Genomic DNA, 26,918 nt, shown 5'->3' on the forward strand with positions numbered 1-26,918 from the left:
GTTAGTAGAAAAAGGAAGCCATAAAAGAGTATGAAGGGAAATAGAATTTGTAACCAATAAGTAAAGAAATTATAGATGCAAGTTTAATCCACAAAAAAGAAGTAGATATTGAATTTTATGAGAAAAACGAGGTGAGGGGCAATGGGCACTATTGAATTCTTATCACTGAATTATAAGAAACATAAATGACTTTTGCTTTAAAAAGAAGATTCTTGGCCAAGGTTCTTAGAAGATTAACTTGCTTGATTCTTGTAAGAACCTTGGTGAAGATTTAACCCTCTAAAAAAAGAAAAAAAAAAAATCAAGCACACGCATAATAGAATTACAATATCCATACATGTCATTGATCAAAGGTACATAAGAATTAAGATCTTAACCAAAAAATTAAATCAAGTAAGCTTGCCTTAAACTAGATTCAAGAAAAGAGATGATCACACATAAACATTTATTGTTACTTCTTGCAACAATAATTCATGCCCAATTCTTGTTCTTTTAAGAAAATTAAAGTACCTAGCATACTTTTTAGAGAAAAATGCATCATGGATTTAATTGAATTTATTGTGCACACAAAATTGATTGAATTAAATTCATATTATGCCAAGAACCATGGTGATTTCTCTTAGCTTTAAGTCAATCAATCTTCAATAATTAACATATTAATTACAAGCAAGAAGCATTATGAAATTTCTTGTAGATAGAGATGATCAATTGAATCTTGCAATATAATTTTCTAAAGAAAATATATCTTGCATATAAGTTGAACAATCAAGAACAAATTGAACAATTATTTTGCAAAGACCATGTGGATTTAAAAGTAGAATTTGTTCTCGATAATAGAAAATAAAAGAATCAACATGCTTAATAGAAGAAAAATATAAGAAAAAATCTCAATGAAATTGAATACCCATGGCTCTCTATCTCTTAGATGATTAGCCCTCCACTAATTCCAGGAGTATTGTTGAATTATTTGGGAGAAAAGTGGCATAATATGGAGAGGGAAATTTCTGAAAAATGAAAATTGGAGAGAGATTTGATGAAATTTGGAGTTGATTTTGTGAATTAATGTGAAATTATAAGAAATTAGGGTATATATAGAGAAAATAAAAGAAAAACCGCCATTGAGAATCTAAACCGTCACCAACGAAAAAAAAAAGATTCCTGGAAAGTTGTTAAAAAATTACCAGTTTGCCTGTAAAAAAATAAGAAAAATAATTTGTAGCAGTAGAGATTCAAAGCGAGGACGTCTGAGGCGTGCTAATGAGGAGATGGCGAAACATGGCATGAAGTGAGGGCAAGCAAATTACACCATCTTTTGCTCTTCCTTCCCGAATGTAGTTTTAGATGCATAAAAATAAGAAAAATAAGGGGTGTTTGTTACGATAATAGTAGTAGTAAAAATGTTACCTAAGTGCGATGGAAGATGACCCATTGACGGCAGCGACGGTGAGACAGTATCGGAGTAGTCGGAGCCTCTGGAAGGCGGATTTCACGGCGTCGATGGTGAAGGTGGGGAATATGAAGGTTTTGACTGGAAGCCAAGAGGAGATTAGAAAGTGATGAGATTGAGAAAGGAAGAAAGGGAAGAAATGTTGAGAGAAAACCTTCTTTCGTAGGGTTTGGTAGAGAAGAAAGGAGAAAAGAGTAAAGTCTAGGGTTTGGTAGAGAAGAAAGGAGAAAAGAGTAAAGTAAGAGAGAGAAAAATTCAACTTTTTACAAAAATCAAAAGAATAAAAAATAAAATAAAAAAGGCCTTTAATGTCGGTTCTAAAAAAACATGATGTTTAATGTCGGTTTTAAACCGACATTAAAGATAAAGCTTTAATGTCGGTTTAAAACCGACATTAAACATCCGCCTTTTGAAAACCGACATTAAAGCTTATTTTTCATTTTTTCCACCCGACATTAAAGACCAGATTTCTTCTAGTGAAATAATTTTTTATTTACCTCAAGAATATTAAAATATCAAACTTTGATATTTTGATCTCCATCATAGACCTTTAATGGAAAATTTCATGTATCTAAAGAATTAATGAATTCTAAAGAAAACACTACTCAGTCCCATTCTAAAATATAAAATTGTTAGATATACTTTGTTTAAAAATAATTGTATTAACTTTTAAAAATTAAGAAATTTCATGTATTTATGGAATTTTAACCATAAATGAAAATTACTCTTTCTCATAAATAATACGGTATAAAATAGTTGGCAAATATGACAAATAATACAACCAACAATATATGTAGCCAAATAATAAAAGTTGGAGATAATATCTACATATTCAAAAATAAAATATTGGAAATAATATACTATATTAGAAATATATAATGTTTGAGAAATAATATTTGGAAAGTAAATAATATACAGTGCTGAAATAAGTTTTCTGCCATTCAACCAATCTAATCAATCAATATCAAACATACTTAATAAACAGTAAAACAACCAAATTAAACCCTACATTTAATAAACTTTAATCAAATTGCTTACTTTAAATCAAATTTAAAGCATAGGGAATTTGATGTAGCACGAGCAGATTTGATGTGATAGTATCCCTAACAAAATTAAACACAGTGGCAAATTTGATGTAACACTATTCTATTGATATTCAATTGGTTTAACCTAAAGAGCCATAATTTAAAAAAAAAATTGAACACAGTACAACCTAGGCAACATTTAATACAATAATAACCAATTGGTTTAACCCAACAAAATTAGAATAGAAATTAGAGGCTAATGAGAAATAGACTCAATTGGTCTAAACCTAACAAAATTAAACACCCTAAACCTAAAAAAAATTAAACACAGTACAGCCTAGGCAAAATTTGATGCAAGTTCCACCCAACAAAATTAGAATACAAAACAACGATATAGACTCAATTGGTCTAAACCTAACAAAATTAAAATACCCTAACCGTAAACCTAAAAAAAAATTAAACACAGTACAGTAAAATTTGACGAAGGAATAAAATCAAAACGAATTAAAACCAATTAAATCTAAAGAATGGAAGAACAATAAAAAAAAAACTTACCTTGGCTGAATAAATTTTTTTTGCTTTTCCCTTTTACCTGATCTCTCTTTTTAGTAATCAAGAAATCTCTCTTTCTCTCTTTCTTCTCTGTTTTTTATAGGGCACTGAGATGGTAACTTTTTTTTTAAGATTGCTAGATCATGAAGATCGTGTTTGTGATAGTAGAAAAGTGGGAAGAATCATGGAGAGGGAGGATCGTGGAGAGGAAGAATCGTGGAGAGGGGGAAAATCGTAGGACTGGAAGTGGTTGAGATAAAATAGGGAAAAGATATGAAATTTAATTACTGTTATCTTTTCCTTTTTCTTTTTTTTTTAAAAAATAAATTCAAATTCAAATCAACTTAATTTAATAAAAATAAATAAATAAAATAAAGTAATAAAATAAAGTAAAGTAAATGTAAAAATAAATGGCCAAAATATGGTATCTACAGTTTGCCCCCCTTTGTCCGTCCTGAAAATATTTAAAGGTGGACAAAGGAAATAGATAAAGTATTTGGGCCAAAATTTATTTTTTAGAGAGGGAACTAAAAAGTTTATCAACCCTAACTCTAGGGTCAGGTTTGATAAATAAAGGACCTGATAGACAGGTTTCGGCCTCAGCTTCAGCTCTGGGCTTGATTTAACCAAATTCAAAAAGACATCAACCTTAGCTCTAGAACTAGGTTTGATAAATAAAGGACCTGATAGATAGGCTTCGGCCTCAGCTTCAGATCTGGGCTCGATTTAACCAAATTCAAAAAGACATCAACCTTAGCTCTAAGACTAGGTTTGATAAATAAAGGACCTGATAGACAGGCTTCGGCCTCAACTTCAGATCTGGGCTCAATTTAACCAAATTTAAAAAGACATCAACCTTAGCTCTAGGAGTAGGTTTGATAAATAAAGGACCTGATAGACAGGCTTCGACCTCAACTTCAGATCTGGGCTCGATTTAACCAAATTCGAAAAGACATCAACCTTAGCTCTAGGACTAGGTTTGATAAATAAAGGACCTGATAGACAAGCTTCGGCCTCAACTTCAGATCTGGGCTCGATTTAACCAAATTCGAAAAGACATCAACCTTAGCTCTAGGACTAGGTTTGATAAATAATGGACTCGTCCTGCTTTGGACTTGGTAAAGATTTAATTTGAAAATAAAATATTTTCATTTTCAAAGAAATAAATAGCTCATTGCTCCATTCATCAATCCTATTAACAATTGGTCAGTATGGCCACCGGATAGAATAAAACACATATATCATGAAAGCTTTTTGAGTTGTCAAATTCGCCACTCTTTGAATCAAAACTGCGAATGACTGCACTATGTTGTAAAGATCCAATATTGTTTAGTCCTTGGACATCACAAAACGTGAATCCCTTTAAGATGTAGACTTCCAATTACGATAACTCCCATCATAGCAAAATTTGTCTAGACTTGTAGACACCTATATTTTCTTAAATCTTATCAAAAGAAAATCATAGCTTTTACTTGGTTTGCAAATACAATAAGTTATACTGGATCCTTGCTAATTAAAAAAATGTAGAATAATGGACTAATGAATCATGAATGTTTACTATCTTTTGGAAAGGATAAAAGAAAGGATTGGCAAATAAACATATGTTCAAAAAAAATATAATAAGAAATGGAAAAAAAAAAAGGAAAAAATGTGACAACAATGCTTGGAAATGGAGTACGAAGAGAGGGGTGAGAGAAAGTTTACACATCTGGAAATAACATTCTAAGAACTAAATGTAAGTTTCCTAGAAATACCCCTGACTTCTTTCAACATTACGAAACCTTCTAAGAAAAGGCCTCATGCATAATATCTTCGAACATAATCTGAATTCACAGGATTTTTTAACTCAACGCCATCCATATTAGTCAAAAGTAGAGCTCCTCCTGAAAAAGCTTTTTTCACTACAAATGGACCTTCATAATTAGGAGTCCATTTTCCTCGATGATCCTTTTGAAACGGAAGTATTCTTTTTAATACCAAATCTCCCTCTCGAAAGCTTCGAGGATGCACTTTCTTATTGTATGCTCGCATTAGTCTTCTTTTGGTAAAGTTGCCCATGATTTAATGCTGCCAACCTTTTTTCTTCAACGAAATTCAACTGCTCATAACGACCTCGTATCCATTCAGCTTCATCTAACTTAGCTTCCATGAGAACTCTCAATGAAGGTATCTCAACTTCTAAAGGTAAAACAACTTCCATACCATAAACTAAAGAAAATAGTGTTGCCCCAGTTGAAGTACGAACTGACGTGCGATATCCATGCAACGCAAACAGTAGCATTTCATGCCAATCTTTGTATGTTATTGTCATTTTCTCAATAATTCTTTTAATATTTTTGTTAGCTGCCTCAACTGCCCCATTCATCTTTGGGCGATATGGAGTCGAATTTCGGTGATTGATCTTGAACTGCTCACAAAGTTCGTCCATCATTTTGTTATTAAGGTTCTTGGCATTATCCGTAATAATACCTTCTGGGAGACCATAACGACATATAAGCTCTTTCTTGATAAACTTGAGCACTACTCCCCTTGTAACATTGCAATAAGATGCAGCCTCTATCCATTTAGTGAAGTAATCAATGGCCACAAGAATAAAACGATGGCCATTTGAGGCTTTAGGATCAATGGGTCCAATAACATCCATTCCCCATAAAGAAAATGGTCATGGTGCTGACAAGATATGCAATGGAGATGCTGCTACATGGATCTTATCCATATAAATTTGACACTCTTTACATTCCCTTGCATATTTTATGCAATCTAATTCCATCGTTGTCCAATAATAACCAGATCTAAGTATTTGTCTAGCCATCATATGTCCATTAGCATGTGTTCCACATATTCCTTCATAAATGTCTGTCATAATTTGTTTTGCTTCCTCTTCATCAACACACCGAAGGAGCACCATATCGTGGTTTCTTTTATAAAGAACTTCACCACTTAAGAAAAAGTTCATGGCCAACCTCCTTATTGTGCGTTTGTCATTTTCTGAAGCTTCATATGGATATTCTCTACACTTTATGTATTGCTTAATGTCAAAATACTATGGCTTGTTATCATTTCCAACATTCATGCAATATGCTGGCATATCTCGCTTTGTAATTTGGATTGGATGAAGTTCAAATTCAAGATTAAGATCAAACATCACTGCCAGAGTGGCTAATGCATCCGCCATTCGATTGTCTTCCTTAGGAACATGGTCAAATGAAATCTTCTCAAAATTTTGAGACAATTTAGTAACGTATTGGCTGTAAGGTACCAATTTAGCATCTCTTGTTTCCCATTCTTCCTTGACTTGATGTATCACTAACATCCAGTCACCCAAAACTTTCAACTTTTTAATACTCATATCACATGCTACTTGAAGTCCCATAATGCAAGCTTCATATTCAGCGATATTGTGAGTGCATTCAAAACATAACTTGGCCGTTAGGGAGAAAACCTTTCCTTCTGGAGAAATTAGCACAACTCAAATCCCATGTCCCAACTCATTTGAGGCACCATCGAAAAGCATAGTCCATGTCTCATGATCTCTAGCATTCTTTTCAACTAGAAATATGTTTTCATCCAGGAAATCAATTCTCATAGGTTCGTAATCTGCTACTGGTTGAGCAACTAAATGATCAGCAACTACGCTTCCCTTTATTGCTTTTTTAGTGACATAAACAATATCATACTCTGACAATAAACTTGTCATTTTGCAATCCTTTCAGATAATGACGGTTTCTCAAAAATGTATTTTATTGGATCCATTTTTGAAATAAGACATGTCGTGTGGTATAACATATATTGCCTCAAATGATGAGCGATCCATACCAAAGCACAACAAGTTCGCTCTAACATTGAGTATCTAGATTCATAATCGGTAAACTTTTTGCTCAAATAATAAATGGCATGCTCCTTCTTCCCTGATAAATCATGTTGTCCTAGAACACCATCCATGGAACTTTCTAATACTGTTAAATACAAGATTAACGGTCGCCCTGGAGCTGGAGGTATCAGTACTGGTGGGCTCTGCAAATACTGCTTAATTTTGTTGAAAGCTTCTTCACAATCCTCATTCCATTTTCCTGGGTTGTTTTTACGTAAGAGCTTGAAGATTGGTTCGCATGTTGGTGTTAAATGTGAGATAAATCTGGATATGTAGTTCAATCTTCCCAGAAAACCTCGAATTTCTTTTTCTGTTTTAGGGGATGGCATTTCCATGATAGCCCTTACTTTATCTGGGTCCACTTTGATCCCTTCTTCACTGACGATGAATCCCAGTAGCTTTCCCGAAGTTGCCCCAAATGTACATTTGGATGGATTTAATTTCAATTGATATTTTTTCAACCGATCAAATAATTTTTGGAGTGTGGTTGTATGATCTTCATCTGTCTTGGATTTTGCAATCATATCATCAACATACACCTCTATTTCTTTATGCATCATATCATGAAAAAGTGTAACCATTGCTCGCTGATACGTTGCTCCAGCATTTTTCAAACCAAAAGGCATTACTTTGTAACAGAATTTTCCCAAAGGGTAATGAATGTCGTTTTTTCTCTATCTTCTTCAGCCATTTTGATCTGATTATATCCTGAAAGACCATCCATGAAGGAGAAAGTTGAGTATCCTACAGTGTTATCCACCAACATGTTGATATGAGGTAAAGGGAAGTTATCTTTTGAACTGGCTCGATTTAAATCTCTATAATCCATGCACATTCTCACTTTTTCGTCTTTTTTGGGCACTGGAACAATGTTTGCCACCCATTCAGGATATTTCGAGACTGTGAGGAATCCTGCTTCAATTTGCTTCTGTACTTCCTCATTTATTTTAATTAGTACATCAGGTTTCATTTTACGTAGCTTTTGTCTTACTGGGTTGCATTCTGGTTTTAAAGGAACTCGGTGTACTACAATATCCGTACTTAATCCTGACATATCCTGATAACTCCAAGCAAAAATATCTGAATACTCACGTAACAAATTGATCAGTTTTTTTCGTGATTCTCTGGTCAATGATGTGCCAATTTTTACCTCTTTTGACTCCTCTTGAGAACCCAAATTGATTGCTTCAACTAGTTCTTGGTGAGGACCAAGAACCTCATCTTCTTCTTCTACCATTCTTAACAATTCTGAGGATATTCCCACATCATCTTCATCGTCATTTTCCTTGTCAGATTCCATAGTGTATATTAAGGCATCAAGGGTAGAACTGGAATTACCAACATCTTCATTCTTATGAATATTGTCTATGAAAGGGTTTAGACTTTTGTGTTTAATTTACAAATGCAAGAAAGAAAGCAGAGAGAAGAAAAAATTAGAATGAATGAAATGAAAATGTGGAAATTTTATTAAATAACAAGAAAGCAGTACATTAATGTTGTAAAGCAAATAAATACTATGGCCTTGGATAGAGCCATTCGAAAAATAAAAAATTTAAACAAATAAAAGATTAATCATTACTCTTGAAAATCTCTTGAAAATGTAGGTAGATCTACACTATCCCAATTGTTAAGCTCAAAATCAGGCGGACATGCATAAACTGTGTTGCCTTCAAATGATGCTTCTTGTGCCACTGCTGCAACTGATAAACTTTCCATCTTCGTTAACAAATCATCCTTCAAATTAGAGTTGTCTGATGAATAACTTATACCAGCACTCTTGAAAGTATCATATAATTCTGGTATAAGTTTTATACTTGGATCAAACTCCCTCATCTCCAGCTTTGCCAAACGCTTTTTCTTCTTTTTCTCCTGAAGCCTAATCTTGTCATATATGGATGGCTTATAGCCCAAACCAAACCTCCCATCATTGCTCGGTATTTTTAGAAGTGTCTATAAGTTTTTATTCAAAGAATATCCTCCACCTCCCATTATCCTAGTGGTCATAACTTCAACTTTAGACTTGTGTGGCTTTATCACTTCATCTACAGTTGCTTCCATCATAGTTGCATGAGCAATTTCAAAAGAGCGAAAAGAACACTCTAATGCTTCTTCCGTCGCTTCAACATATGGAGTTGAGACTGACTTTGTTATTAAGAAATCTTCCTCTCCCATCACGCAAATCAACTTACTCCCAACAATAAATTTCAATTTTTGATGCAATGTGGATGGCACCACTCCTGCGGAGTGAATCCAAGGACGTCCTAATAAAAAACTGTATGTGGGTGTTATCTCCATGACTTGAAAGACTATGTTGAAAATACATGGGCCAATTTTAACTGGTAGTTCAATGTCACCCATTACTTCTCTGCGTGACCCATCGAAAGCTTTCACAACCATAGTACTTGACTTTATGTGTGACATATCCACGGGAAGCTTCAATAGTGTAGATTTAGGCATTATATTGAGAGCTGATCCGTTATCCACTAAAACTCTTGCAATGACGTAGTCTTTGCACTTCAATTGAATATGCAGTGCTTTTGTATGGCCTAAGCCTTCAGGAGGAATTTCGTCATCTGTAAAGACTATGGAATTGGAAGATGTAATGTTTCCAATAATTCCACTAAACTTTTACACTGAAATGTCATGTCCGACATGTGCCTTGTTCAAAATATCTAATAACAATTTGCGATGTGGCTCTGAATTCAAAAACAACGATAATAAAGAAATTCGAGCTGGAGTATAATGCATTTGCTCTATGATCTTATACTCACTTTGTTTTACTATTTTCAAGAATTCATTTGCTTCCTCATCTGTGACAAGCTTTTTGTATTCTATATCTTTTGCAATGATAGGCATCTCCACATCTTGGTCTTTGCAATGCTCTTTCGCATTTCTTTTCTCATTTTTTCTACCTTGCTCCAATATTAGACCATTTGAAGGGACTGTTAAGTTATCTGGTTTGTAGCATCTTCCACTTCGGGTTATCCCGCTGATTCCTGTAATGTTATCAACTAAAGGACCTGTTATGACCTGACAATCATACCGCCATGGCATTGCTTTTAGATCCTTAAATTTGAAAGGACTCGGTACTTGGATCGTGAGTTTTTTAGGATTGCAGAAGCTGGTTGACTCATTATGACTTTCTTGATAAAAAACTGTCAAAGATCTTGGTAAAAAGGAATCTTTCTTTTCTGAAACTTCATCCATTAAAACACATATTTTACTGTCTTTCATCTCGTCTTTTCCTTTTCCTCTATATACCGTGAGTATCTTTGAATCCATAAGTTGTTGTACTTTGGATCTAAATTTTTGGCATTGTTGGACAACGTGGCCTGCAACCCCTCGATGGAATATACAATGTCTGCTTTCATCATACCCTTCATATCTTATGTTGGGGTCTAGATATTCATGACAAACATATCCTGCTTCAAAAAGACCTTCAAAAAGTGCTTCCATGGGCATCACTATCTCATGGACTTCATTTTTGCACTTTTCAACAAGGCTATCCACAACGTTAACTTTTGGATTTTCATGATCAGGCAGTGGATTTTCATTGACATTCGACTTCTCACCAGATTTTTTGAAGCTCAACCATCTAGCATTAATTAGAGATTGCACATTTCTTTTCAAAGCCAAACAATTTTCAGTTGAGTGTCCCACTCCCCCAGCATGATAATCAGATCGAGCATTTGAATCATACCATTTTGGGTAAGGAGGTTGTATAGGAATCATTGGAATAGAAGCTAACTGTCGATTTTGAATTAGTTGAGGTAAAAGCTCTGTATAAGTCATGGGAATCGGATCAAACCGCCATGTATCTGAATTGGTTTTGCTACCTTGACCCTGTACAAATGGTCGAGGAGAATTTGAGTTAACGGGTTTTGGAGTTTCAGAGACGGTATGGGCTGGTACATAGCTATTATAAGGGATATGAGAGACATTGCTTATATATGACGGAAAGTTTTGCTCATATTTTCTCTGACCAAAAATTGATTTGTGCTTCCCTGAATTAGGAAAACCAATTGCATGAACCTCTCCTTCTTTCTTCTTGGATATTGTTCCTTTCTTTATTCCACCATATTCAGTTGTAGCCTCTGCTAACCTCCCGTGTTTTATCCCATATTCAATTCTTTCACCAATAACAATAATATCAGAAAAATTTGTTGATGCATTACCAATCATTCGCTCATAGAATGGAGCCCGCAAGGTATTCATAAACATAGATGTCATTTCTTTGTCTGTTAACGGTGGTTGAACCTCGGCAGCCATATCTCTCCATCGTTGAGCATATTCTTTGAAGCTTTCCGAACTCTTCTTCTCCATCCGTTGCAAGTCTAAACGGTCTGGAGCCATATCAATGTTGAGTTTGTATTGCTTTAGAAATGCATCAGCTAAGTCCTTTCAAACGTGAATGTGTGCATTATCTAATTGAATATACCATCGACTAGCTGGACCAATCAAGCTATCCTGGAAGCAATGGACTAACAATTTATCATTATTAATATGCGCCGCCATCTTTCTGCAGTACATTATAAGATGACTCCTTGGACACGTTGATCCATCATATTTATTGAATTCAGGAACTTTAAACTTTGCTGGAATGATCAAGCCTGGCACCAAGCACAATTGTGTTGCATCTATATTTCCATAGACATCAGTCTCTTCAATTGCTCGCAACCTTTCTTCCAAAACATCTAACTTTTGCTTAGCTGGAGTGTTCTCGTTTTGTTCCATGTCTTGAATTTTAGCCTGAGCTTCCAAATGTTCTATACCTGGGATAATGGATGGAACAACATACAGCGGATTCGTAGGAACATAGTGTTGAGTGGTTTGAGACGCGGAACATTTATGTGGTATGGAGTGAATCCTGGAGGATAAATAGGATCATCTGTGTCTTGAATTGGATTGCTTGATTGTGCTGTATCTACAGCGGCTTTTCCTTTCCCCATTGAAAGCAATTCCAGTATTTTTGAAACTTGTTCCCGAAGATTATTAATCTCTTGTCTCATTTTGTCCATGTCCTTATCTTTTTCTTCCATGATTTGGCTTTTACACCTAGTATTGTAAGGATGACGAATTGGAGTAGGACGAGCTATATTTTCCTTTTTTTTTAAAAATAAAATAGAATAAAAAAAATTGAAGTAAAGGAGAAGAGGGGAAAGAGAGAGAGAGAGAGAGAGAAGCAAATCTTAGTATATATAAAATTCAAACAACAATAATAAAATTAATCAAACAAACATAATGTAAATTGGACAAAATAAAGGAAATCAAACTGAAACTAGAAACAAACAAAACGTAATGAACATCACTCCTATTGTCAATAGCAAAATGAACAATTAATGAAAATGCCCAAAATGTCCCAGTTCTCTGCATATCATCTTCAAGAATCTATTTAGATCATCTGCATGAGGTTGCATTGAGAAAAAATTAACTCTCAAATCAGCTGCCCATTCTGCAAAATCATTTGCTCTTTTGGACACCATTCTGAGAAATTCGATTGTCTGATCTACACGTTCCACTAGCACTTGGAAATCTCTCGTTTGCATATCATAATCAACCTTCATTTGCACGTAATCTGTATTCAATGACTCATATTCTTGTGTTATCCTCTTACTTGAATTTTGAAGTGCAGTAAGTTGATAATGTAAGGAATCGGCATAATTTTTCAGTATCTCATACTCTTCAGAGTGCTCGACCATCTTCAGATGTAGGCTATCAACAGTTTGACGTAAAGAATGATTTTGTGCTTCCAAATCCATTATTTTTGTTTCTCGTTTTCTAATTGATGTATTCAAATCATTGACAAGCTTGAGAAAATATTCCTTCCCATTTTCTAAATCTTTAATATATTCATCTTGCGACCCCATTGTTGCTTGAAATGTTGTCTTCTCATTTTTCAAGCTCCTATTTGCTTTATTCATTCGTCTCATCTCTTTATCTAAAGTCTCAAGATCCTTTTCTAACTTATCTTGATTTTTTAAGAAACTCTTAGTCTTTTCGAGTTTGTTCTGCAAATAAGTCGCATGATCCATCCATTGACTTGTCTCTTTACGAAGTTTCTCGTTCTCTTGCTCTAACAGTCGATTTTTCTCTTCTAGTTCTATGCTCTTCTCAATCCACTGATTTGGTTGTTCGAAACTTGTCTCTTTTCCCCTCTCAACTACCTCCCTTGAGATATCTATTATATCTAGTAACTCCTTCATAATGTCCTTTGTCTTTTATCTTTCTTATAGATTTCCATGCGCATACTGCTTGACGTTTTTTTTCCTTGACAATCTTCAGGATCATATGAAAAATCAGACTCTTGCAGATTATGAGTTGGTGGTATAAACTGTTTGAGCCACACCTGACGCAAAACTAACAATGGTGTACAGTTAACACCTCCCCATGGTCCCAACAAAGGCACATTGTGAAAATCTCCGCATCTATATATCACCGCCTTTAAAGGCATCCATTGAGCCTTCCATATGACATTTTCAGAAGTCAGTTTTGCAAAGAAAGACAACCAAGCCTCCTTCCTTGGATATGTTGGATCCCAAACTGCCATACCAAACTCACTGATTGTGTTGCGCATTAAATTCCATGGGCTGCTGAAATCTAACCTTGGACACCTAAACTCTGCGGGAAATTTGATATGGCTGTGTATCCAAATATATAATAAAGGAACACAACAATTCAATTTTCCTGGAACACAACAATTCAATTTTCCTTCCCCTTTATTTCTACAATAGTTAAGAGATCGAAAAGTTTCAGCCAGAATAGGTATAATAGGATTGACTCCTCGTTCCATTTGAAAAAACAATTTGATCACTTTCCTATCAACATAACCCTCTGCTTTAGGAAAAATCACCGCTCCGTAAATGCACAATGCCAATAGTGTAAGACCTTTGTCTTCATCAATGTATGTTTGCGTCATCTTTATTAGATAATCAAATGGCACATTCTCTTCTCCACCCTTAGCTTTTATATACTTTTGAATTTCTGTGGCATGGACGGTTTCTAAAAACTTTGACAAGGTCCTTTTTGTTGTCTGCTTAGGGTTAAAGAAATAAACAATTTCTCTTTCTTTTTGAGGCATGCTAAGCATAGCTTGATATTCTTCTATGGTTGGCAGTAAATCACATGACCCAAACGTGAAACAACCATATGCTGGATCCCCAAAATTAATTATGGCTCTTAAGGCAAAATAATTCACCGGTATATACATCAACTCTGCTATATGTCCATACTTCTTCGAGAACATGAATCTACGCTGAGGTGTCAATGCTTCCCAGATCATCTTTAGGTTTGCTAAATCATTTTGTGTAAAAGAGAGTTGACACTTGGATAGTACTGATATTTGGGAATAATTGTTTATACCGTCCCCAAATTTTTGTTGCATCTCTTCAGCCCATTTAAGAACATCACTTGGCTCATCAAACTTAGACTCTAAAAGATGAATGCATCGACATATTGGACATCTTGGTGTTTCAAGACTGTTTCTTTTTTGCACTGACAAAGGGAAAGACAGAAAAAAGAAAAAAGAAAAAAAATCGTCACATTCACTTTGCACAAAATAAAATAGGATATAATAAAACAAAAACAATAAAAATAAAACTAATAAAACAAAAATTAAATTAAATTAAAAAGTAAAAAGTAAAAGGTAATAATAATAAAAAAAAGGAAAAAAGAAAAAAAAAGAAATAAGAAATAAGAAAAAGTAAATAATGTTTTCATGCACTTTAATGTCGTAATGAAAGTAAAACACTATTCTCCTTATTATTATTTTTTGAAAAAAAATTTATTTAATTTTAGAAAATGTAACTGTTTTCATGTACATTTACAATGTAAACACTACTCTCCTTTAAAGAATGTATAATAAATAATTATTTAAATCAAGCTTTTCTTAACAAATCAGTATTGTGATTGAATCTTTCTTTTTTTTTTCTTGAAAACAAAGAAATATGTATGATTTAAAAATTTTAGAAAAATGCAAAACTTTGTTTAAAAAAAATAAAAATAACTTGGACAATTTAACTTTTAGATAAAAATATGTCAAAATATAATGTCTTGGTGTTGGTATCATCTAAACTCCTAGAAGAAAAAGGCCCTCAAATTTATTCCAATGTTATTTCAAAAAATAACAAAAGAATTAATCTGAGTGAGAACTTTTCATGTGCCTGCACAGAAGTCGAAACCCCTCGAAGGTCAACACTACTCCATCCTCAATTCTAATCCTAAAAGGTTGTAGCCTGGGTAGAGGGCTTGGGAGTGTGTATGAAATGCATGATGACTAATTTAAAATAAATGTACCAATAAAAATAGTATAAATATTTATACAAAAAAATAAATAATTAAGTGAACCAATGAATTATAATAGAATAAGAATAAAAGATAAAAAAATGTAAGGGCTCGACTCTCTTACACATTATTCAAAGTCCCCAGTGGAGTTGCCAAGCTGTCGCGACGTGATCGCAACGCGGAGCGGCCGACATCCCCCATCATTTAATCTTTAATATTTAAAAGATTTGGAGTCGCCACCAATCATATTAAGGTGTGATTGGTCACCACAAAAAAATTGATCTACGTAAATTCAGATTTAAGGTTCGGGAGTCAAGTTGTGTGTAGGGAAGGTATTAGCACCCTACAACACCCATAAAAATGATTACCAAAATTTATCTTTTAAACTAAATTAACGAGGTTCACAAAACAAAGTTTTTTGTTTGATATTTTTTAAATGTCCCATGGTTATCAATTCATAACTAAAAAAAACTAAGTCTGAATTGATGATTATATGGGTGGCATGAGAGCCATTAGAAAAATAGAATTTAATTTTTATTTAAAAATAATTTTTTATTTACCTCAAGAATATTAAAATATTAAACTTTGATATTTTGATCTCCATCATAGACCTTTAATGGAAAATTTCATGTATCTAAAGAATTAATGAATTCTAAAGAAAACACTACTCAGTCCCATTCTAAAATATAAAATTGTTAGATATACTTTGTTTAAAAATAATTGTATTAACTTTTAAAAATTGAGAAATTTCATGTATTTATGGAATTTTAACCATAAATGAACATTACTCTTTCTCATAAATAATACGGTATAAAATAGTTGGCAAATATGACAAATAATACAACCAACAATATATGTAGCCAAATAATAAAAGTTGGAGATAATATCTACATATTCAAAAATAAAATATTGGAAATAATATGCTATATTAGAAATATATAATGTTTGAGAAATAATATTTGGAAAGTAAATAATATACAGTGCTGAAATAGGTTTTCTGCCATTCAACCAATCTAATCAATCAATATCAAACATACTTAATAATCAGTAAAACAACTAAATTAAACCCTACATTTAATAAACTTTAATCAAATTGCTTACTTTAAATCAAATTTAAAGCATAGGGAATTTGATGTAGCACGAGCAGATTTGATGTGAGAGTATCCCTAACAAAATTAAACACAGTGGCAAATTTGATGTAACACTATTCTATTGATATTAAATTGGTTTAACCTAAAGAGCCATAATTTTAAAAAAAATTGAACACAGTACAACCTAGGCAACATTTAATACAATAATAACCAATTGGTTTAACCCAACAAAATTAGAATAGAAAACAGAGGCTAATGAGAAATAGACTCAATTGGTCTAAACCTAACAAAATTAAACACCCTAAACCTAAAAAAAATTAAACACAGTACAACCTAGGCAAAATTTGATGCAAGTTCCACCCAACAAAATTAGAATACAAAACAACGATATAGACTCAATTGGTCTAAACCTAACAAAATTAAAATACCCTAACCCTAAACCTAAAAAAAAATTAAACACAGTACAGTAAAATTTGACGAAGGAATAAAATCAAAACGAATTAAAACAAATTAAATCTAAAGAATGGAAGAACAATAAAAAAATCTTACCTTGGCTGAATAATTTTTTTTTTTGCTTTTCCCTTTTAACTGATCTCTCTTTTTAGTAATCAAGAAATCTCTCTTTCTCTCTTTTTTCTCTGTTTTTTATAGGGCACTGAGATGATAACTTTTTTTTTTAAGATTGCCAGATCATGAAGATCGTGTTTGTGATAGTGGGAAAGTGGGAAGAATCGTGGAGAGGGAGGATCGTGAAGAGGAAGAATCGTGGAGAGGGGGAACGTGGAGAGGAAGAATCGTGGAGAGAGGGAAAATCGTAGGACTGGAAGTGGTTGAGATAAAACAGGAAAAAGATATGAAATTTAATTACTGTTATCTTTTCCTTTTTCTTTTTTTTTTAAAAAAATAAATTCAAATTCAAATCAACTTAATTTAATAAAAATAAATAAATAAAATAAAGTAATAAAATAAAGTAAAGTAAATGTAAAAATAAATGGCCAAAATATGGTATCTACACGACCCATCCTTCTTCTTCACAAACAATACCGGGGCTCCCCAAGGTGACACATTGGGTCGGATGAAACCCTTATCCAGCAACTCCTGCAGCTGTACCTTCAGCTCCTTTAGCTCGGCTGGAGCCGTTCTGTAAAGAGCCCTTGAGATAAGAGCAGTGCCTGGCTCTAACTTAATGGCGAAGTCTATCTCCCTGGAAGGCGGAAGTCCTGGAAGCTCTTCGGGGAAAACATCAGGGTACTCCCTTACCACTGGTTCAGAAGACAGGGAAACTTCTGACTCTCTGGTATCTACTACGCTTGCCAAGATGCCCCAAGTACCCTGGCTGAGTAGTTTACTAGCCTTCATGGCTGAGATGACCTTTGGTACAAATACAATGCCTGCCCCCCTAAATTTGCAACTAGGCCCAGAGGGAGGGTTAAAGACGACTTCCTTACTAAAACAGTCTATGCTTGCATGGTTATCTGACAACCAATCCATGCCTAAAATCACATCAAAATCCTGCATGTCTAACACTAGTAGGGTCACGTCTAACACATGATTCGCTATCTCTACCCGGCATGCCTTTATTTTTTCTTTAGACAACAGGACCTTCCCAGATGGAGTAGAAACAGACAAAGCACTACCCAACGGTTCTACCTCTAAACCCACATGCTGAACGAATACAGAGGATATGAACGAGTGGGACGACCCACAGTCAAACAGTACAAGAGCATAATGCCCCAAGATTGGGAGCATACATGTCACCACTGTACCAGCTCGCTCGGCCTCCTAACGGGTAGTGGCAAAAACTCTTCCCTGCTGGGAAGCAGAAGGCTGGTGCGGTGTCGTCTCAAAGGGTTTCCGAGGACACGCGTCAGCGGTGTGCCCCGGCTGTCTGTACCTGAAGCAAACTCCACTCCCGGCCAAGCAACGACCTCCGTGTACTCTCCCATAGGTAGTACAGATGGGTAGCTCTCTCAGAGTCCTCCCAGCTGCTGCAAGCTTCCGTCGGTGCCTCTGAAAGACACCTCGTGACCTCAGAGTTCGCTGCGGTACCACGTCAGGCTGCGACTCAACCTTCCTCTTCTATCCCAAGGATGACCCTCTGCCAGCAGCCTTAGACGAATCAGCTCTCACCTGCAGGCTCAAATCTAGTGCTATGCGTAGTGCATCAGCATGAGTGGCTGGTCGGAGGGCTCGGACGATGCCCTGAAGGTCTAGTCTGAGACCTCTAACGAATTTCTCAGTCCTGGCAGCCTAATCTAGTGCTATGCGTACTCATAAGATTTTATCTCAGAGAAAAAACTACAAGTATTTGAAAAAGAATGAAGTCAAACATTATTTCGGCTATAGTTCTTCTTTTCCTCATCTTTAGTGGTAAGCAACTTCTTCTCCATCATTGCAATATTGGAATATCGTGTTCAATAAAAGTTATTTTATCTCATTGGGACTATACATATTCAATTTGAATACATTTATATTTCATGAAATAGACATGTACAATACTGAAAGTTTAAGTCTATGCAACTTGCTTCACCTAATTAATAGCTCTTCAAAAAATACATCAGCAACCAAAGATGTTCAGTGTATACTTGAGATCCAATGAAATGGACTTCTTTTGTAGGAGAAAAAGATATCAATAGATAATAAAATAGATACATTTAGTTTTATAAAAAATGCATGAAAATAGAAGACGCAACCATGAAAGTAAAAAACATATATTTGGTCGATAAATAAATTGCATACCTAATAGAATCGAACCTTTACAGGAATAGAATCCATATAATCATTTTTCTTTTGATAGACTTCGAATAAAGTTTTTCTTTATTACAAATGTTAAATAAACAAATTTAAGGACTAAAATAACAAAACAATAAAAAGCGATGACTACCAAATAAATTGAATTCGGAAGATTTTACACAATTACATAGAAAGTTAATTATGTATATGAATAAATATAGCAAAAAAAAAACAATAATTTGTTCCCTACCCGAAAAAAGAATGAAATTCAATACAATAAATATTGTACATTAAATTAATTAGCATGAAAAGACAACAAAACAAATTAATTAGCATGACGGAAAATAGTTACATTGTGTGTATATATACACATACATATCAATCATCAAAAGAACATCACTACTTGTGTATTCATAAGATTTTATCTCAGAGAAAAAACTACAAGTATTTGAAAAAGAATGAAGTCAAACATTATTTCGGCTATAGTTCTTCTTTTCCTCATCTTTAGTGGTAAGCAACTTCTTCTCCATCATTGCAATATTGGAATATCGTGTTCAATAAAAGTCAGTTTATCTCATTGGGACTATACATATTCAATTTGAATACATTTATATTTCATGAAATAGACATGTACAATACTGAAAGTTTAAGTCTATGCAACTTGTTTCACCTAATTAATAGCTCTTCAAAAAATACATCAGCAACCAAAGATGTTCGGTGTATACTTGAGATCCAATGAAATGGAACTTCTTTTGTAGGAGAAAAAGATATCAATAGATAATAAAATAGATACATGTTAACAAGTAATTGTCTTATAACTCATTCATGATTAAGTCTCTTAATAAATTTAATTAGTTATGCAGTAAAAATATGTAAGTTAGTAACGTATTAAGAAATATTTATCTTTTGGTGGTTTGTATTGTAGGAGAGGAGATGATGATTAGCAGTGTTCAAGGTATAGTATGGCCACCAAAGAAATGCTATAGAGATCTACCATTATCTGATGCGAGGACTTGCGTCAAGGAACAATGTTATTATTTGTGTAATAGCCAACTTAAAGATGTAGATTTTGCAGTATGCTTTGGAGCTCATAAATGTCTTTGTACCTTCACTTGTGCTTCTAACCCCCCTAATTTTCATTTGAAATGATTTGATGCGTCAACCACATTATAATAATTGAATACAAAAGATTTATTTTCGGAACTAAATCTTTAAAGTGCTTCCATGCCTTTAATTTTTGTTGTAATTTCTTTACGATGAATAATTGTAAGGACCTGACTCCTTATACTGCGCCGAAGTCATTACTAAATGTAAATAACATGATTTAAGTCATAAAGTTTAGTGAAAACAAATAAAACCTCAGAATTTTATTTATAACATCAAATCAGGGAAATGTGCAAAATATAAATAAAATTTAAAATCCTACTCGGGCCCTATCTAAATTAAATTATTTCTTTTAAGGAACACTTTGGACCAATTGACCTGAAGCGTTGGATTTCTTCAGCAAGGGCAAGCGTTGCAACCTCGACCTAAATGTTCAATACGCCAACTTTCATGATTAACTCGCCAAATGAGCCCAGACCAAAAAATATAGTTGAGACAACTTACCCTAGGTCGAGGTTGCAACGCTTGCCCTTGCTGAAGAAATCCAACGCTTCAGGTCAATTGGTCCAAGGTGTTCCTTAAAAGAAATAATTTAATTTAGTCCAAATTAAATTATTTAGGTTGAAGTTCAAGTCTCGGCTGGGTAAGCAAAGAAACCCATTTGACTTACCAAAACTTACCACTGACACTTGAGGAAAGGACCAAAAATTAGGTGGCTCAAAAGGCTTAGCGGCTCGGCTGGGAAAACAGGGACCGGCTTGGCTTGGGCGCAGGTGCGACTCAGCTCTGTGCAGGTACTGCGCGCGTGCGGTTCGGCTTGCGGCAGAAGGGAGGCGCGACTCGGCTTGCTGGTGCACGCAGCGCGGCTTGCACGTGGGCCCGACTCGATGGCGAGGAGCGGCTGCACAGATCGGGTTCCGGGTCGAGGGCGCGCGTCTCTTGTTTGGTCGGAAACGTGGATCGACTACAGCAGACGGCGTGGCTCGGGTCGCGAAAGGGTGGTGCGGGTCGAGCGACTCGGCGGGGATGCGACGGCGTTCCGGCGGAGGAGACGCGACGCTTGGCAAGAGTTCGTTTGAGCGCAGGGCGGAGATGCGACGGGTCGAGCGACGAGGCGCGGCGCACGGCTTCCGAACTCGAGCGGCTGGCGGCGCGGGTCGACTGATCTGTTTGGCTGACTTGCAGGGACGTTCGACGCGGTGTTTGGCTGAAGGCGGCGCTCGGCAACGGCGGATGGGGGTGGTGGGACTTGCTAGGGTATTTTTTTTCTCTTCCAATATTTCTTTAGGTTTCTCTCTCCTTTTTCTTTTCCAAAAATTTTACTTTTGGTACACGAGTCCCAAGGTTCATTTAAACACCCAAAACTCCACCTTCTCTCTCCTCCTCCATATCTCACAAAAACCCCCCCTTTTTCTCTCCTTTTAAAATAATAATTCTTTCTTTCTTTTCCTTAATTAAATCCTCACAACTATCCCTTAACCAACCAACCTTACTCTTAACACATAACTTCATCAATTTATTTCCAAATAAATATTATATCCAATAAAAATAATTAACTCTAAACCTTAATTAATCATCAGTCAAAATAAACAAGTTCCTCAAATAAATTTGAATTTTCCATAATTACTCTTAAGACGATAAAATAAAAACCAATCTGTTGTGGCGTTACAACCTTCCCTCCTTAGAAAACTTTCGTCCTCGAAAGTTCTAATCTTCGAACAACTCGAGGTACTGGGCTCTCATGTCCTCTTCTCTCTCCCACGTGGCCTCTTCAACTCCATGGTTCCGCCAAAGAACTTTGATCAGTGAAATTTCTCGGCTACGGAGCTTCTTGACTTCCTTTGCCAAGATCTCAACAGGCTGCTCCTCGTAGCTCAAGTTCTCACTGATTTGCAGTGGCTCGAAGTCCACCACATGCGTCGGGTCTGCGACATACCTCCTCAGCATGGAGACATGAAATACATCGTGCACTGCAAAAAAGATGGGGGCAACGCCAAGCGATAAGCCACGGGGCCAATCCGCTCCAGTATCTCAAACGGCCCTACGAAGCGTGGACACAGCTTCCCCTTCTTCTCGAACCTCAGAACACCCTTCATAGGTGGTACCTTTAGAAAGACCATGTCTCCTACCCCAAACTCGAGATCCTTACGTTGTACATCAGCATAACTCTTCTGTCTGCTCTGTGCTGTCAGCATACGAGCTCGGATCTTCTGTATGGCTGCATTGGTGGTCTGAACTAACTCGGGGCCTAGCATCCTCTGCTCACCGACTTCGCCCCAGCAGATGGGAGATCTACAACACTTACCATACAGAGCCTCAAATGGTGCATGCCGATAGTAGCTTGGTAGCTGTTATTATAGGCGAACTCCATCAAATGCAAATGGGAGTCCCAACTCCCTGAAAACTCTAGCACACAGGCTCTCAGCATGTCCTCCAAAATCTGGTTCAGCCTCTCTGTTTGCCCATCGGTCTGCGGATGAAAAGCTGTGCTGAAGTCTAACCTCGTGCCTAATGCAAGTTGAAGTCCTTTCCAGAACTTCGATGTGAAATGAGTATCTCTGTCCGAAACGATGGATACGGGCACTTCATGCTCACTATCTCCGTCATATATAACTGTCCCCACTTACTGGTAGTGTAAGTGAATTTTCCTGGAACAAAGTGGGCTGACTTCGTGAGCCTGTCGACAACAACCCAGATCACTGTATAGGCCTTTAGGGTCTTGGGCAGTCCCGTAATGAAGTCCATCGACACACTCTCCCATTTTCATCCTAGCACACTCAAGGGTTGCAACAACCCGGCTGGCATACCAAACATCTACTGACAAAATCTGCCACTTCTCTCTTCATATTCCTCCACCAATAGACACTCCTTAAGTCCTGGTACATCTTCGTACTCCTAGGGTGCATGGTAAATGGGGAACTGTGAGCCTCAGTCAAAAGCTCTTTCTTGACTGCATTGTCTTCCGGCACACACAGGCATCCCTCAAACGTAAGGCCATCATCAGAGGATATGGAGAAGTCCTCACCTTGCCCTATCTCTACCAAACGACGCTTCTCGACCAAATAAGGATCATTTAACTGAGCGACAATAATCCTCTGTCTCAGGGTCGGTTGTACTGACAACTGAGCCAACTGTGAGGTAACCTCTTCTACTGAGACTGCAATCTCGGCTCTCTCAAAATCTCTGAGTAAGAGGGCTTGTTTGGTGATCAGTGCTGCTGAATGTGCAACCTTTCTACTCAGCGCGTCAGCTACTACATTTGCCTTACCTAGTTGGTACAGAATCTCCCAGTCATAGTCTTTCACTAACTCAAGTCACCTTCTCTGCCTCATGTTCAGCTCATTCTGGGTGAAGAAGTACTTCAGGCTCTTATGGTCAGTGAAAATCTGTATCTTCTCATCGTACAGGTAGTGCCTCCATATCTTCAATGCAAAGACCACTGCTTCCAGCTCTAAATCGTGGGTAGGGTAGTTCTGCTCATGGCTCTTCAACTGACGGGAGGCATAAGCAACTACCTTACCTTACTGCATCAAAACACAACCCAGTCCCTTTTTGGAAGCATCACTGTAGATCACAAAGCTTTTCGACCCATCGGGCACTGTCAGGACTGGTGCAGTCACTAGCTTCTGCTTAAGCTCCTGGAAGCTACTCTCGCAAGCTGGGCTCCAAACAAAAGGGGTTCCCTTTCTGGTCAACTGGGTCAAGAAGCTGGCTATACGTGAGAAGTCTTCCACGAACCTCCTGTAGTAACTTGCCAAGCCCAGGAAACTACGAATCTCGCTAACTGTAGACGGTCGAGGCCAATTGGTAACCGCCTCGATCTTTGCTGGATCCACAGAAACTCCCTCACTGGACACCACATGTCCGAGGAAAGATACCTTCTTCAACAAGAACTCGCACTTAGAGAACTTGGCATACAATCTATTGACTCGAAGAGTCTCCAAAACTTGGTGCAAATGCTCCTCATGCTCCGCCTCAGCCTTGGAGTAGATCAAGATGTCATTAACGAACGAGTCTAGGAAGTCCTTAAACACCCTGTTCATCAAGTCCATGAATACCGCAGGAGCATTAGTCAAACCAAAAGACATCACAATGAACTCGTAATGTCCGTATCTCGAACGAAAAGCCGTCTTAGTAATGTCATTGTCCCAGATCCTGAACTGGTGGTAGCCTGATCGCAGGTCGATCTTGGAAAAGACAGTGGCTCCCTGCAACTGATCGAACAAGTCATCAATCCTGGACAAGGGCTAGCGGTTCTTAACTGTCACCTTGTTCAGCTCTCTGTAGTTAATGCAAAGGCGCATCGACCCATCCTTCTTCTTCACAAACAACACTGGGGCTCCCCAAGGTGACACATTGGGTCGGATGAAACCCTTATCCAGTAACTCCTGCAGCTGTACCTTCAGCTCCTTTAGCTCGGCTGGAGCATTTCTGTAAGAGGCCCTCGAGATAGGAGCAGTGCCCGACTCTAACTCGATGGCGAAGTCTATCTCCCTGGGAGGCGGAATCCTGGAAGCTCGTCGGGAAAAACATCAGGGTACTCCCTTACCACTGGGTCAGAGGACAGGGAAACTTCTGGCTCTCTGGTATCTACTACGCTTGCCAAGATGCCCCAAGTACCCTGGCTGAGTAGTTTACTAGCCTTCATGGCTGAGATGACCTTGGGTAAACATACAACGCCTGCCCCCCTAAATTTGAAACTAGACCCAGAGGGAGGGTTAAAGACGACTTCCTTACCAAATTCCAAAAGTTTTATTTAAATATGTATTGCCATATATATACTCAATTAATCCAACACATTACACCAAATAAATTTCTTATCATCCAATTTCAATTAATCTAACACCCATAATAATGTAATCATTATTCAAGATAATTAAGTAACAAAATTACCCTAAATATTTGGGGTGCTACATCCGCCCTTTCATTTTATTGACTATATGTTGTTATTTCTATGTATATATTAAAAAAATACTACTTTAGTCTTCATTGGGAGTTCTATCGGTCATTTGGTTTTATAAAAAATGCATGAAAATAGAAAACGCAACAATAAAAGTAAGAAACATATATTTGGTCGATAAATAAATTGCATACCTAATAGAATCGAACCTTTATTGACTATATGTTGTTATTTCTATGTATATATTAAAAAATACTACTTTAATCTTCATTGGAAGTTCTATCAGTCATTTAGTTTTATAAAAAATGCATGAAAATAGAAGACGCAACCATGAAAGTAAAAAACATATATTTGGTCGATAAATAAATTGCATACCTAATAGAATCGAACCTTTACAGGAATAGAATCCATATAATCATTTTTCTTTTGATAGACTTCGAATAAAGTTTTTCTTTATTACAAATGTTAAATAAACAAATTTAAGGACTAAAATAACAAAACAATAAAAAGCGATGACTACCAAATAAATTGAATTCGGAAGATTTTACACAATTACATAGAAAGTTAATTATGTATATGAATAAATATAGCAAAAAAACAATAATTTGTTCCCTACACGAAAAAAAGAATATAATTCAATACAATAAATATTGTACACTAAATTAATTAGCATGAAGTGACAACAAAACAAATTAATTAGCATGACGGAAAATAGTTACATTGTGTGTATATATACACATACATATCAATCATCAAAAGAACATCACTACTTGTGTATTCATAAGATTTTATCTCAGAGAAAAAACTACAAGTATTTGAAAAAGAATGAAGTCAAACATTATTTCGGCTATAGTTCTTCTTTTCCTCATCTTTAGTGGTAAGCAACTTCTTCTCCATCATTGCAATATTGGAATATCGTGTTCAATAAAAGTCAGTTTATCTCATTGGGACTATACATATTCAATTTGAATACATTTATATTTCATGAAATAGACATGTACAATACTGAAAGTTTAAGTCTATGCAACTTGTTTCACCTAATTAATAGCTCTTCAAAAAATACATCAGCAACCAAAGATGTTCGGTGTATACTTGAGATCCAATGAAATGGAACTTCTTTTGTAGGAGAAAAAGATATCAATAGATAATAAAATAGATACATGTTAACAAGTAATTGTCTTATAACTCATTCATGATTAAGTCTCTTAATAAATTTAATTAGTTATGCAGTAAAAATATGTAAGTTAGTAACGTATTAAGAAATATTTATCTTTTGGTGGTTTGTATTGTAGGAGAGGAGATGATGATTAGCAGTGTTCAAGGTATAGTATGGCCACCAAAGAAATGCTATAGAGATCTACCATTATCTGATGCGAGGACTTGCGTCAAGGAACAATGTTATTATTTGTGTAATAGCCAACTTAAAGATGTAGATTTTGCAGTATGCTTTGGAGCTCATAAATGTCTTTGTACCTTCACTTGTGCTTCTAACCCCCCTAATTTTCATTTGAAATGATTTGATGCGTCAACCACATTATAATAATTGAATACAAAAGATTTATTTTCGGAACTAAATCTTTAAAGTGCTTCCATGCCTTTAATTTTTGTTGTAATTTCTTTACGATGAATAATTGCTTAAGAAATATCTATTAAAGCCTTTATTGTAAAAATATAAACTCCATCCAACTCACAAAAACATTATCCTTTATTGTTTCATGGGATATCTGCCAACCATAGTTGGTAAGGTAGTGGTATTAGAGAATAGCTACGTATGTTTGATGTATTATTTCAAAACATCATACTAATAAAAAAAAATTAACTGTTACTCAATAATATATAAAAATAAATAGAGTGATAGTGAGTGTAAGCATGAGGGAGGTTACTAATAGAAATAAAGATGAGTGAAAACGGTACT

The 26,918-nt window shown here is 35.8% G+C and overlaps 2 protein-coding genes and 1 pseudogene across 2 annotated transcripts; all 3 read right to left on the minus strand.

The window, feature by feature from the left end:
• Positions 1 to 4,821: 4,821 nt before the first annotated feature.
• LOC103504025 (uncharacterized) lies at positions 4,822 to 11,934 on the minus strand (annotated as a pseudogene).
• A 1,160-nt stretch (positions 11,935 to 13,094) lies between these two features.
• LOC127144399 (uncharacterized) lies at positions 13,095 to 14,174 on the minus strand. Its single transcript, XM_051080308.1, has one exon. It carries the CDS (start codon positions 14,172 to 14,174, stop codon positions 13,095 to 13,097), a length of 1,080 nt encoding a protein of 359 aa, XP_050936265.1.
• A 4,171-nt stretch (positions 14,175 to 18,345) lies between these two features.
• On the minus strand, positions 18,346 to 24,146 carry LOC127144400 (uncharacterized mitochondrial protein AtMg00860-like). Its single transcript, XM_051080309.1, has 2 exons — positions 23,859 to 24,146; positions 18,346 to 18,516 (listed from the first exon to the last, which is right to left on the minus strand). The coding sequence occupies exons 1-2, from the start codon at positions 24,144 to 24,146 to the stop codon at positions 18,346 to 18,348; spliced, it is 459 nt and encodes a 152-aa protein (XP_050936266.1).
• Between the last annotated feature and the right edge of the window lie 2,772 nt (positions 24,147 to 26,918).

This window comes from Cucumis melo, chromosome 12 (genome assembly GCF_025177605.1).
Source record: "Cucumis melo cultivar AY chromosome 12, USDA_Cmelo_AY_1.0, whole genome shotgun sequence".
NCBI lineage: Eukaryota > Viridiplantae > Streptophyta > Magnoliopsida > Cucurbitales > Cucurbitaceae > Cucumis > Cucumis melo.

Coding starts and splice junctions, on each gene's coding strand:
- LOC127144400 (XM_051080309.1), bottom strand. CDS start 24,146: ATGAACAGGGTGTTTAAGGACTTCCTAGACTCGTTCGTTAATGACATC. Junction 18,517..23,858: donor TTCGTAGTTTCCTGGGCTTG/GCAAGTTACTAC, acceptor GCACTAGATTAG/GCTGCCAGGACTGAGAAATT.
- LOC127144399 (XM_051080308.1), bottom strand. CDS start 14,174: ATGATCTGGGAAGCATTGACACCTCAGCGTAGATTCATGTTCTCGAAG.